The sequence below is a fragment of the Saccostrea echinata genome, unplaced genomic scaffold (assembly GCF_033153115.1).
Source record: "Saccostrea echinata isolate AGI-Se365-2 ecotype Australia unplaced genomic scaffold, CSIRO_AGI_Sech_v1 ptg000045l, whole genome shotgun sequence".
NCBI lineage: Eukaryota > Metazoa > Mollusca > Bivalvia > Ostreida > Ostreidae > Saccostrea > Saccostrea echinata.
In genome coordinates, this window is record NW_026889794.1 from 5,267,405 (window position 1) to 5,281,763 (window position 14,359).

At 33.7% G+C, this 14,359-nt stretch overlaps 1 protein-coding gene across 1 annotated transcript in view; it reads right to left on the reverse strand.

The window, feature by feature from the left end:
* Window positions 1-14,359, reverse strand: part of LOC133201823 (zinc finger C3H1 domain-containing protein-like) — a 92,421-nt gene that overhangs the window by 44,153 nt on the left and 33,909 nt on the right. The window contains exons 31-35 of the mRNA XM_061337627.1: window positions 13,775-14,041; window positions 13,220-13,321; window positions 12,435-12,474; window positions 11,884-11,946; window positions 11,663-11,741 (exon numbers count right to left, since the gene is read on the reverse strand). Of these exons, the coding sequence (XP_061193611.1) occupies window positions 11,663-11,741; window positions 11,884-11,946; window positions 12,435-12,474; window positions 13,220-13,321; window positions 13,775-14,041 (551 nt within the window). The remainder of the gene's footprint in view (window positions 1-11,662; window positions 11,742-11,883; window positions 11,947-12,434; window positions 12,475-13,219; window positions 13,322-13,774; window positions 14,042-14,359) is intronic.

Consider the following 14,359-nt stretch of genomic DNA (forward strand, 5'->3'; position numbering starts at 1 on the left):
ACAAAACGTATTCTGTCTCTCTCTCCTTATTACGCCCATCTATTGGATAAAATTTCCTTAGCTCCGCCCACCGATCAGTTTTCTTGTATTTTTTGAGATATCGTAGCTTTCTTAAACAGTAAGTTTTTTTCTTTACGCAAGTATGTTAAAGCGCAACAAAATGTTTAACTGATGAAAGATTAGGTGAAACAGATTAATCAATTGAGAACGTGTCGAAAGTAGAATTAAGCACCCCTTACATAAGACTTAAGAGAAGATTAGGAATATTGGACCCTTTTCTGTGTATTCTTATGCTTTCTTGGTACTACAATAGTGCGATCATTGTGTGAAAATGAAACTGTATTAAGTAATGCTTGGTATTTCTGACCACTTGAGTCAAATAATGGGCGAAAAATGTGGCGTGATTAGCGAAACAAGAACGAGCCATAAATCACGTCTCTAGACCCATGTTTTAATTATTTATCATTGCATAAATTTTTCAATAAGATATTTATGTTTCCGGTCCATATTCAAGGTGTTTCTTTGTCCGCGAGTTGAAATAAATCACCGAATGGACACTGATGTCGTGTTATTTAGAAGCGCCGACAACAGTTAAAACAACAAATGTTGCTGTGTCCCGAAACCAATGTAACAGGTGAAAAAAGTGCCGCTAAGCGCAAGAAATCAAAATACAAGTCTTTAAAAGAAAATATTATTCAAAGAGGATTGTTTGGTTAGAAGGCGAGATTTGCATTAATACATTTACATGAGTGTTGAAAAAGAAGAGCACTACATGCAATTGATTGAATAAATCCTGTCCCCAATATTGATATAGGAAGGTCGAATTGATACCCGTTAAAATCCTCTAAAATCACAAGTATTTAAAATCTAAGCTTATTAAAACGATTCTTAAATGTCTTTAAAGGCCTCCCTCTGTGTTAAAATAAATTGTTGATATTCCCAAGAGGTTAATGGTAGTTTTCTCTAGTTTTTAAAATAGAAGTCATAAAAAAGTTAAAAATATACACTTGAGGTTATCAAAATAACTGGACAAAGGCTAGGAGCAGCTGGAGTTCGATTCATGCACTTTCCATTATCAAAATAGACTTTTATATTTTCTTTTGAAATCCGTATCATGAATTGTTTCCGCCGAGCGTATTTTTTAAAAAGTTGCAAAATATCTGTTTTGTGTATTGTACTTTTGTGAAATTATCCAGAAACAAGCATCAAAGAAAAACGAAAACACATGCTTATATATCTTTTTTATAAAAAAAAAATACTCATAAGTGCTTTTACAATTCAGATTATGTAAATTTTCTTTACTTATCGGCAAACAAAGGTGAACTTGTTTCTCTCAGTAGTCGAGATTTCCCCAGTGATAGCGGAAATGGTGGGAGAGCAACAAAAATGTTAAGCGGTTAATTCACACCATATTGTCGTTCATTTCGTTTGCTCGAGGGACAGAATTCGGTAAAAATGAAGTCCAGTTATACCTGTTTAGTCATAAAATACCCCCAGAAATTTATGAGGCATACCTGTACAAACGATGATAATATAGTATAAACGCAATTCTGCTTTTAACATCTGTAAGCCTAGGGGTGGCGCCGAGTATAACGAGTCGGAGACCAAGGGGATAATCCTGCATATTATACTCGGTAATAGATATTGCTTTAAATGGTACCCACCGGAGATAATATATACTATTATGGTGTATACTGCAGCGATCAAAGCCTGCAAATGTGGTAGAAGACAGCGCTAGGGGTTGAAGGTAGCGAACCAACGGATAAGGGGGTCGTATCTTATGGCTCTCTAAAATGTCGAGTGAATAACAGAAAACTCATTTGATCTCCAAAGAAATATTAACAAATAGATTGATTTAGAATCATGACAACAAAATGATGTCTACTGTCTATCATCAAGTAATTAGTACCTGAGACGGCGATGAGTAGAAAGAACTTCGGGGTACATGTACCTTAAATGAGCAGAGACAATACCGTCTCTGCTTAAGCGAGTGGTGATTACTTCAAAGGTAGATAACCCACAAAGCACAACTGGAGATAACTCTGCCTAGAATTACACGTACAAAAATGATATTTTTGTCCATAAACTATAGAAATATTTTAACGATTAAACTGAAATGATCTAAAACATTACAATTAAATAAACATAAGTCAATCTTAATTCATGTATGTTAGTGAGGATTGTCCTTAGTTTGGGTCAAAAATTAGGTTTACATTTGTCCTCGGCTAGGCATGGGAATGCTCTTTTCCGGACAATTAAACATATTAGTAGATTCATTCATTTCTGAATATTAGGATAAGTATTTTTTCTGTTCTTGGTCAGGAACATTTACCACAATTCTCTGCGCAATCGCTTTGTTTCCCTAGTGAGAAAAACTGGTTTGATGGAATCTTGGTTTTTAAATATTTTAGTTTAAATTAAGGCAGATAATATGCGATTTAGATGAAATGTTCGATAAGAGTGGATATAATGACATCAACTTAGCTTAAAGAAAGGAACTTTATTAAAAACGGGCTTCTATGGAGTCAGTGGATTGCGATGATCTTCTGAGTTTAACGCGTTTGATTTTTACAACATAAAAGATTTAAATTCGTGTTTTTGTGCCGGTAATTGTACGGAATTATATTATTTTTTTAGATAAAGGGCCAATTACAAAATTTGTTATAGGTTTAAGACAGAACTTTTCACATCTGTTAATTTTCAAATTTATGCATGGGTGTTAAAATGCTCAAGAATTTAGCGAGATATATAATTATAGCTTAAGCATGCCCGTGAACTCTCCGAAAATATCAATGGGTGCAAAGTTTTACTCTATACGAAAACACGGTATACACAGTGAGTGCTACGGAGTTAATCCCACTTTCATCTATTTCACAAAGTAATTCATTATACAATATAATTGTAATTATACGATAAGAAATATTGTATAATTACAATAAAACAGTTTACTTAACTCCCAGAGTAAATGAGTATTTACTTAACAGAGCACTCAGACGTATACATGTATATTTGATGACCCAGGCCTGTAGAACGCCGTTGGGGGGGGGGGGGGGGAGGCACTTTTTCCTGAGTATAGAATTATGCTATAGTGAATTTTCATTTAGATGCTGGTTACCCCCCCCCCCATCCCCCCCCACACACACACATCTTTTGTTGTTGTGAGGTTTTTTTTTCTTTTTGTTTGTCAGATTATTTTGGGAGGTTGCCCCCCCCCTTTGAAATCGTTGCTACGGTTGTGACCTAATTATCAAAGTGGTTTTACTCGGGGAGGGGGTTCGTTTTGTATGCAATAATGAAAATTCTATTATGAGCTTTTACCACAATTTAAATTATTGACAAATAAAAAAATATTTTTAAACAATGGATAATCAAATGTTATATTGTTCATTTAATTCAAACGGTTCCCATCAAGTGCGTATGCCTGCAAAAGACATTCATTTTCCGGTGTAAGCGTTCACAGTATATTCTCATTTTTCGCTTCACTCTTTCATGAACCATTACTAAAGCTTATGTTCCTCGTTTGATTGAGTATATATATCGTTCTGAAGTTCATGCAACGAAAAAATAGCAATTACGGTAGTAAAATATACACATCTGTTGATACGCATCGGCGCTTGTTTTCTTTCACGTAATTGTTTGGACTTGAGATCCTGCAGTTAGCAGAAGAATAGAAGGTGTTCGAAGTTCAAAACATGCAAAATCAATTAACACTGAACGATAAAGGCCACGCTGGATTATATTTTTGTAACACTTCCAATCAAATATATATACGACTTACTATAATAAAAGAACCATTTGAAAGTATTAAAAAGTAGAACGGAAGACAAAAAAGTTGAGGAAACGATTGGGGTTAATTGAAAATGACAATTTTTGAAGAGAAGAATAGAAAATTTTGCTCATCTACGGCACAGAAAGATATTTATAGAAGCAGTCATTCATAGAAGAAGTATCTGTTGTTCAAAGATAGAAACAATTCAAAATGTTAATATCAACTTTCTCACGAAACAGGTTATATTTCTTTGAAATAAAATAAAATTTTAACAACAAAATCTATTGAAAGTAAGCAACAATGATTTTGTATCATTTCTGGCGCTTTTTTGGGTCATAGTTTCCCCCATGGTTGTAATTTCTTTTAAAGGTAAATTTCTATCGCTTACCTTTCATATATCACTGACCTTGAGCCCATACAAAGGTCCCTGTTACATAAGCTTCAAAAGTTATTTTAAAAAAATCGAATTTAGCTGTGCTCTGTGAGAGCCATCTAACCCCCCCCCCCCCCCAACACACACACACACACTTTTCATGCATCATTCGTTGTTTGAATCGGGTGGTTTTATACATTCATTTTCGCTGCTTTAGATGTAACTTACACTGTAGAGACGCTAACTTAAATAATAGATGGTTTGGTTTGAACATATTATATTGTCTATAAACTTTACAACTGGGATTGGGCAAAAGTTCTTAAAACTTAATACGCCCTCTCCCTACATATGAAATAATAGATAAAATAAAGATATAGATTAACCACTTCAGCGAAAGCTTAGCAAAATGAATTTTGTGTTGAGACGGCAACACTTAATCATGAACGAAATAAAGTTAATTCTAAGAAAACCTGCATGAATAAGATAAATCATTGGCGTAGGCCTAGTTCTTGTTTGGCCCTGTGAATTTAAGGGTTCTACTAAAATATCAAAATAGATATTTGAAGTGACAATTGCTACTAGCGTGACATAGAAATATATAATTTTCATAAATATTTATGTGTGTGATATGACATATGATTCTGAATGTGTAATACATGTATATGTCTTCCATAGATTTTATCTGGAATTGTAAGTTTGCTTAATTCTGATACGTCGTGTACAATGAAATTTGTATATAATAGTAATTAATAATATGAATGTGGATGTCATAAAGCTTAGTTTTATTGTTAAAATTAATTTGGAGCTATATGTATATTATTAGTCAGAATTGTATGTGTATGTATATATACATTTATTTATTTAAATAATATTTTATTCACAAAAGTGAATAGGATTGGGCAGCAGACACAGCCTAGTTTAGTCCTCTCCCCACATCAAGGTCAAGTATGTGAATATAGAAAGTAACAAAGCAAAATGTAGGAAAATAAAATTACAGAGTATATACCACAGTGTAAAGTTCCACTGAAAATGAACAAGGACCCCTCTTTTCACTTTTTTTTTGAATATTGAGAAAATTACATTATATAAAGATGTAAATATTGAATTAATCCGTTTCATTCCAAGTTATGGTATCATTCAGTCATTTAAAGCCCACGAAAAATGTCAAGGACAACAGAGTATTGATGAACAGAAATCACTTTTTAAAATGGGAAAATACAAATACATGCAAATAAAGTGTTCAGTTAATTCATTTTGGCCTAATAAACTGTTAAAAATGCTTGAATTTATTACAAATTGAGTAATATACTGAAGATTTCAATTTATTTAATTTGTCTAAGGATAGATGACTCTAATTGCATAAAATATAACAGACTTTAGGGTGCAGTGTATAGAGGGTCCTTAAACTAAGCATTAATTATGGATTGTATGCTTGTAGATAGAAAGAAGATAAATAGTTTGATGAATATAAAGGTTGTTTCGTAACCTTTATGCACCATGGATTTCGATGTCGTAAACTCTGCAGTTTCCTATTGTATTGACACAAGAAATATATTACACACAGAAGGTGAGTGAAAATAAATGGCCACCAAAGGAACCATTAACCTCAGAAGAGTACTATTGTCGCGTTTTTCACCTTTAAGACAAACCAAATCTGAAGTGATATTTTTGTTTAAATAAAGTTCAATTTTGATTTTTGAATACAAGAAAGAATTAAAAATTGTGAGCACATGTATATGTAAATTCTTTTTCTGGATGCATTGAATATCGTACTAATTGGTTAGCATTTTCATTCAACAGTAAAGGCACTATGAATCAACATTTCTATAAACGATCCCATCTTTCGTTCCAGAGAATTACCATTGATAACTTGAAACAAAAATAGACCGCCAGAGCAGCTCATTAACTGTGTAAGAAATGAGTTTGTTTTGTCATTAGATATTACTTTTGGCAGACATATTGTGGCGTATACCTCATCATTAGGGGTCATGTGGTGTGATATAAACTGCGTCATTTCCTGTTGACTGCAATTTCGTGTTCGAAATATATTCGTTTTCATATCACCAAAATGAGAAAAAAAAATATAAGAAAAGAAAAAAAGAGCTGTCCCCAGGATCGTGAAGCATCTTTTAAAAGCTTAAGTCAAAAAATGTTTATGGCTCTGAAATCATCTAGAAGTCTAGCAGTTTGTGTTGGGAATGATCGAATCTACTTAGACACAATAAAATGAAAGGCGTAGTCACGGGGGAAGGGAGCATGACCCCCTCCTTCAGATGGAAGGTAGTATGTTTGTGCCCCCCCCCCCATTTTTTAATCGATAAATGTGGAAAAAAAATCGCGCTATGTTATTGTGAAATTATAAATAAACTATTATTTGAAATTCTGACAATCAGTTCTCGTCAGTAACCGACTCTGAGAGGGGGGGGGGCAGTTTGAGGTTAGGGTAGGGGCCCACGGCCACACCCAAAAAATGATTTATTAAATCTTATGTATATGTTGGACACAAAAGGGGGCGGCCCCCTACCCCCCCCCCCCCCCGGGATTATTCTTCCACGTTCTTAGTATTGATTTTATAAATATGAAATGTACATTCGTATAGGACCATTGCAAGATTGTTTTTGTGTATATATGTGTATGTAGTATTTTTGTCAAATTCTAATGTTGGTCCAATGCTGTTTGCATAGAAATGTACACTTAATTTAGTCTCGCAAATGTGGCCATCGCCCATATAATAAATGAATTTCAATTTACAAACACATTTCTTTTTATAGGCCAAAATATATGGACCAGAAGTTCTTTTTCGAGCAGGAATTTGAGTTCAAAATGAGAAATGAAATACGACAAAAAGACTTTTACCGTAACATATAATTAATGAGGTGTGGTTATATATCCGCTTATAGCATGTATAGCGGCTTCAACTAAAATCACACATGCGTGTTCAATGAATGGTATATATCTGTTTTAAATTTTATTTTTATTAAGAAAATCTCGGAAGATAAGCTTGATATTATAATTAGTACCTGTATTGGTAGACTATAATTTAAGACGGCGCTTTATCGACCACCTTTTTGTAGGGTTTTATAAGATATTTCCTCTATGGTGTACAAAACGATCCAATATCTGAACTATTTAATATTTAACTCTAGTTTACACATCCCTATACAACACTTGCACATGTATTTGCAATCAACGTGGAATTAAGTATTGGGCTTATCCCGCCCGTAATATTAGCAAGTCGTGCATTTAATTTACATAACTTATTAGCATTAATTTATACAATTTCGTTTAATTCTTTGAATTATTACCCTTTATCAATAAACTTAACTAATGATCAAATTTGAAGTGCATGGACAGCATTTTGGTCAATTGAAAAAATTGCGAAATACATGTATATATATATTTCTCTTACAATCTCAGGCAATCTTTGTTGTACAAAAAACGCTATGTGTAATATTTGTGTATTTATATATTTCATTTATTTTTGTTAAAAGTGACATATATATCCGATGGGCCGGGTGTTTGAATATTTAATTGTATTAAATGTTTCGCATTGTACTGTATAACACATGTCACTATAATAAATGATTTACTTACTTACTTCTTTACTTTCTTTCGGTTTTGAAATTAATTTAATTGCTTTAAAGACATGCTTTCATTGCTGAAAAGCGTTCAAAAATCAAGCTCCCATTTTTAAGTGAAAAAAGGACAAGAACTGAACAGAATTAATATTTACTATACATGTCTCTCTCGTATGTACTAGTAACTTGTTGCAAGCTCACACTCCTCAAATAAATCATACTATATTTTAATATGGGGGATCAGTGTTCTACGAATCATTGTCATTGACATTTATTGCGTGTCGAGCGTGCACGTGCATTTACAAATACCACGATATAAAGCAACTTTCTTCAACCCGAGGGCCCAAGTTGTTAACAATTATGTTTAAAGTGTTGAAAACACTGTAAATATCAAATAGCTTAATTCATCACGGAGACATTGCTAACAGCGGACTAATATGATAGATAGAGAAGGGTAGGGATGGTGACTAATTAAAGGACATTCTTTTCTGTGCTTCTGGGTTAATGGTACATTTGAGGAACACACGAAACACAATTTTTGGGTTCTGTCCTCAAATGGCTGGTATTTTCTCATATTTTTAAACCGGAATCTCCGTCTATTTTTGTGTCTGATTTATATTTTAAAAATCGATCGTTGACCCTCCAACCCCTCCTTGAACACGAGGTCGAATGCACTTTTGAAGTACAAGCGAATACTTGGTCATGCAGCGACCGAATATCGACTCTGTCGCATTAATTGGATTCGTTAATGATCAGACTATTGGAAGGACAGGTTACTCAGGTCACAGACAACTTAACTATTTCTGGTTGGTCAAGGTGTCACATTTAATCGTCCCTATTGTTAATAACTCTGCTTATTGAGTCAATTACGGCTATTATCAAAACATCGAGAGTGTTTGAAGTGATTTCTGGCGCTTCTTCCTGTTACCGGAAACGCCCCCTTTTTTGTTGACCAACCCATCATCTTCATTAATGCTAACAATCATCATCTACAATTTCAATCACAGACTACAAAGGGTTAATTCCACCTGCCGAGGACATGACCATTTAAGATAAAAAGACGAAACAAAACGCTATGTAATTTATCCATAGCGTCATGGAATCGCAAGAAGGGCTTGCAAGAAAGCGCAATTTTGCTGTTATTAGAATTTTTTTTCTAAATTTCAATGTTGATCTTTTCAAAGCTCTTAAAAGAAGTCCAAGATTGACCTAGGACGGATAATGTCCTCCCACAAGTAAATTTCCAAATTACGACACATTTTATATACAAGGGTGTTTTCATTCAAGGAAAAAATGAAGAGCTCGCTTCTCATTCTTGTTGACCTCAAGTAAACAGGGAGCTGTCATTGGAAGTAGACATGTCCCTAACATAGATATTTTTGTTTAAAAATGGATTTAAAGATTAAACATGACCAGGTAATTTATTCCATTCATAAATCACACATCGTAGTATATTAAGCCCAAATAGTTGTTTTCTGTAGAGTGGGTCTTTTTATATTAAATGGTTCAAAGTTAGAGGTAGAATCCAAAATCGGGAAAGACCATCGATTATTCTGTGAGTGATTAATTTAAAATAATGAAGCATGTTTGTATAGTGTCCATTATTAATACATAAAAGGTTGAAAACAGAATAACATGTATAATTTAAAAAAATACGCTAGCCATCACCTCGCCCCCCCCCCCCCCATCAAAATTGATCAAAATATTGGAATTTATTTAAGTGGATATATTTTCAAAGAACATTTCAAATTAATGAAGGGCAAAAAACACAAACATAAGTAACTAATTGCGCTGTAATGTCAAATTATTATAATCTTCTTTTAAGAAGCTTAAAATACTACTTGAAATGGCATAATTGGCGACATTAGCTACTTGCGGGTCAATACGGACATACATTACTGTCCTGTGTTTCTCTGATCCCATAACCACAAGACAAGCCAAACGCGTTCCAGCTGCTATTTCGTCAGTAACAAATTTCACAGTTCTAGTCAAGCCTTGTTGCCTCATATTTCATCTATTTGTAAGTAAATACAGTCAGGTGAATTTAAAGATCCTTGTACATTGTAAGGAACAGCAACTGACATACTATTAACTGTCAACAGTTGATATTATTGTTTTCAACCTCTACTGTGATGATTTCATGATTTTTATCGATAGATGATCCTAATGCACACTTCATAGTGCAAAGCAGTCCGATTTCAATATTATATTTCTCCATCCATTTATGTATGTATACAGCCTTACTCTATAATTTCAAATCATTTGAGGACACATTCCAAATGTACACATGTCCGTTTTTGAAATCCTTTTTTACTACGATATACAAAACTGGTAGTTTTCTATCAGCTTGCAGATAAATCCCAAGAATTTTTTTTAACTATTGGTCCATGTAGCACAAAAATTTTCAACAAAGATCAAATTTTACCATTTTTATATTGACGTCTGGGTTTTCTGCTTCGAAAATTACATGCTAGAAGTCTAAATCATAAATATCAGCCAAAGAGCTCAAATTTGATCCAAGTTTTAAAACATTTTGTGCAATGCCAGTCATCTATTATAGAAGGAACACTTATTAAAATATCATCAATTCTCCATTCTTTTCGAGATAACTTTTAGAACCATACACCACACTGTAAATTATGGTCACGGCTCAAAACAAAAAGGTTAGTCTTGTCATATTTACCTAAGACAGGCCATACTTCAATGAATCTGCACTAATTAACTCTATCATAAATGACCTTAATTCCATAAAATTCTCAGTCCTCTCCACATAATAAATTGTAAACATGTACAGTCAAACCTCGTTATATTGAATCCATGGAACCAAGAAAAAACTTCGACATATCAGAGGATTCGATACCTAAAGAATAAAGGGTTGGGACTCCCAAATAACTTCGAAATTTCCATGGTATTTGAGATATCGGCGTTCAAGATACCGAAGTTCAACTGTACATGTAAAAAACTCTTCACCCTTTTCAACCTCTTTACATAATTAAAACAGAAGATCTATGTAATTAATAAACATTTATTCAGTTCATATATGATCATCCAAAAATGATTGTAGAAATGTAAAAGTTTATAACAAATAACAACATCTTTATCCACAACACCATTAGGATATATTTCAATCTGATCACATGTATACCCCAACATATGTAATATCAAAATCCCATCAAACAAGTTCAAAACCTTTACAGAATCTAAGGAAAAATGTAAAGAAAATTCCTCCAAACTACCCCCCCCCCCAAAAAAAAATAATTAAGTAGTTCATGATTCTTTAAATAAATGGAAATGAAGGTAAACAAATGAAACTGATCACGATAAACCCCTCCCATTTTTATTTTCAATTGATAAAAAGAACTGTGGAAGCATACATGTTCGATAAAAACTACATTCTATTATTGGAAAGACATGATAAATTTGATTTCTAGTCTCTTCAAATTTTTATCCACTGAGTTCACGCTATTCATCTTCTGGTATGATCTCCAAGCAGGACAGACCAAAAGTCATGGCCCCCGTACAGAAGGTCAAAGGTCATCCTGGGAACTTGTTGTAACAGACACAATATTAAAATAAGCACACAACATCCCAAGAAAAAAAAAAAAAAGCACAAGCCCTTAACATGGTGGGGGAAAAATCGCTCTGCATTTCTTGTTGGTTGTGTGTTTAATACTCTCTAGGCATATTAAAGCTCTAAGAGATAGGTCACTTTGTTTGATTTGACAAGAATTTCCATGTTTAGGGCTTGCTATACTTACGATAATTGCTCAGAATCACCAGTGGTGAGATGTTCATGGAATCGCGATACTTGACATGATTATTATTTTTTTTTTTGCCATTGCTAGAAAAATGAATTTAAATATCTGTATTCTTCCATCATTCCACGTTCTCAAGATGGAGTTTTAGTATAATTCGTTAAAAACTGGGAATATTCCTCGATATCCAACCCAAGCTCTTGGCAACGCTTCTGAATTCTAGGTACCATGGCACAGGACCCATGTGTGATCTCAAACAGCAAAAACTGAAATTAGAAAAATTTGAAAAAGCCTTGACAAAGGGAACATATCAAAACATACATTCTTTTTTTTCCAACTTAATATTGATGAAGAAATCAATTACAGTTTAAAAAACAAGATTTAAAAATAATAAAGGTAAGATTTTACATCTTTCCAAAAGGTCACATGGTATGGATGGAACAGTACAGCTTTATGGTAGAGTCTTCGGGTCTGAAAAGAAAATGGGTTACAACATTTACTACTTTACACAAAACATTTCATGTATCCAATTCAATCATTCTTCTTTAATGTGTACAATTATAACTCATGATATCAGGTTAGTCCGATACATTTATAATCAAATGTGGGAAAATTGAGGATAGTATGTGGAACAGTTTACCACTTGTATGAAATATCAATGTACATAGAAGAACAAAAACGTACCTTTGTCAACAGATATCAGGATGCAGCTTCAAGGTTACTTTACATAAAATCACATACAACTCTACCCCTTTTTTTTCATATCAATTTACTTTTACATAGAAAGCATTTGGAAAAATATCAAAATAAGAGCATAGTGATGAGGCATTTTCAGTTTATCGTTTTTCAAAATGCACTGCATAAATTATCTTAAAAAAAATTGTTATCATTCAGGTGAAGTGTCAAAGTTTACTTGGTAAACACAGAAAAGTGACCTTCATCTACTGAAATTCACATACCTCTGCTACGTTTTCTAGTTTCAAGCTCAAAGATATCGCCCTACAAAGAGAACAAGGCCAAGTCAACATATATCGCCCTCTATCTGCTTCTGAGAAAACTTCTCCACATTTATATAACACATTTCTTCCCTGTTGACAAGCTTCTCAATATCATAATTCACATGATAAATCTAATTCATGGGACACCTAAAGCTTGTTGTATTCCTAGCACTACAAAGTGATGATTTACATGTTATTCTTTTGATAAAAGGAGGTGACGGAACTTCATCCATTATGCCTTCCGTAACTCAACACTCTCCAAGAAGCAACAAGCTTATTTCTTTCTCTGTCACTATGGAATTTGATACATACAATTTCAAAGGATATAAGCATTGAAATATTATCATATTTCCATTGTATTATTTACAACTTAGCTTGTATAAAACTATACTCCTCAAAAATTAATTTGATTTAGATAAATGTCAATTCTTATCAAAGAAGGTCATCATTCTAATTCTATGGAAATCAAGCAAACTTTTGGAAATACAATGACAACAATTTCAGATTAAATGCCTAGTTATTACCCTGAAAAAAGAGAAAATAAAACCAGACTTAATTTGCCATCCGAACTGCTTTCCATTTTGGCATTAAATTATAAAAGGGGGGGGGGGGGGGGAGTTTGCTAAAATATCTTTAATCCCTAAGAAATTTTATATCTGGAAATAATTGCTGTTTCTAGAAGTTTCTACAGAAAACAGACCTGGTAAGACAAAACTTACCTTCTTGCTGTGTTTGTTAAGACTTACATCTTCCATAGGGCCGGGTTGCTGACTTTCTCAATGACCGCTGTGGTGCAGAGGGTCTTAGCTTGGTAGAAATTCTCACTCTGGATGGCCTCTTGACACACCCTGTACCACCACCAAATAAACAGAGCTACTGACACCATGAGACAAATTATGGCAATGGGATATATTCATGCAGGGGTCTTTATTTTGAAAAGTACTGTAGGAATACTCTAATTTCAAAAGGCTATAATCTTTCTGGAAGAACTACCGGTACATGAAAATGAAGATAACACGTGCCCTTGCATCCATGCATTTATGATAACAGAGTTAGAAAAATATAGTATTATCAATAAAAGAAATGTGTATGATATTTCATTAACTTCTGGGATGGACAAGGGAAATCAAATTGTATGTAGGTGTTATAACATCAATTGTCAAAATAAAGCTTATTGAAATATTCAGACTTTTGCTTACACATATATATATGTATGTAATTGTTTTGAAATGCAGATAAATTTCTGAGATTTGACTAATATTTAAGTTAATGCTTTAGAGAGGATGATGATATTTGTCTACCGTAGCAGTAACTCCACATTTAGGGGCATTTTCTCCAGAATAAGCTGATACTCGGTCAAGCGGTCATCCTTTGGAACACTGCTGATGAACAGGTCAATTACTCTGTTAACGTGACGGTAGTTCAGCCAGGTGGATCCAACAGAATGGGGGGTGTCAAAGACAGTGGGAATAGAGGATAGAGCTCGATTGAACAAATTCATGTAAGTCTTTGTTCCCATGGAAACTGCTTCCTTGTCAATGATGAGTCGCTGACAAAGGGCTAGGTACCTGTTGGTAAGGGAGGGAGGAGGCATTTTTAAATTGCAATTTGGTAAAAACTCAAAACGGAGTTCTTCTAACTTAATCAGGTCAAACTAAATACCAGGATCACCATTAATTTCAATACAACAATGTAACACAGACAGAAAAACACATAACCAACCATGTTTAATGTGCACAGAACATTGTGAAACATAGATACCATGTCTCGAGTTGAAAGATAGAAAAGAAATGTTCCTCTTGTTGGGACTATGAATGATTGTAAGAAAAGTTCAGCAACTGTTTTATGGCCTAGTAACAACATTTCCTATGAATCAATTTCTTTGC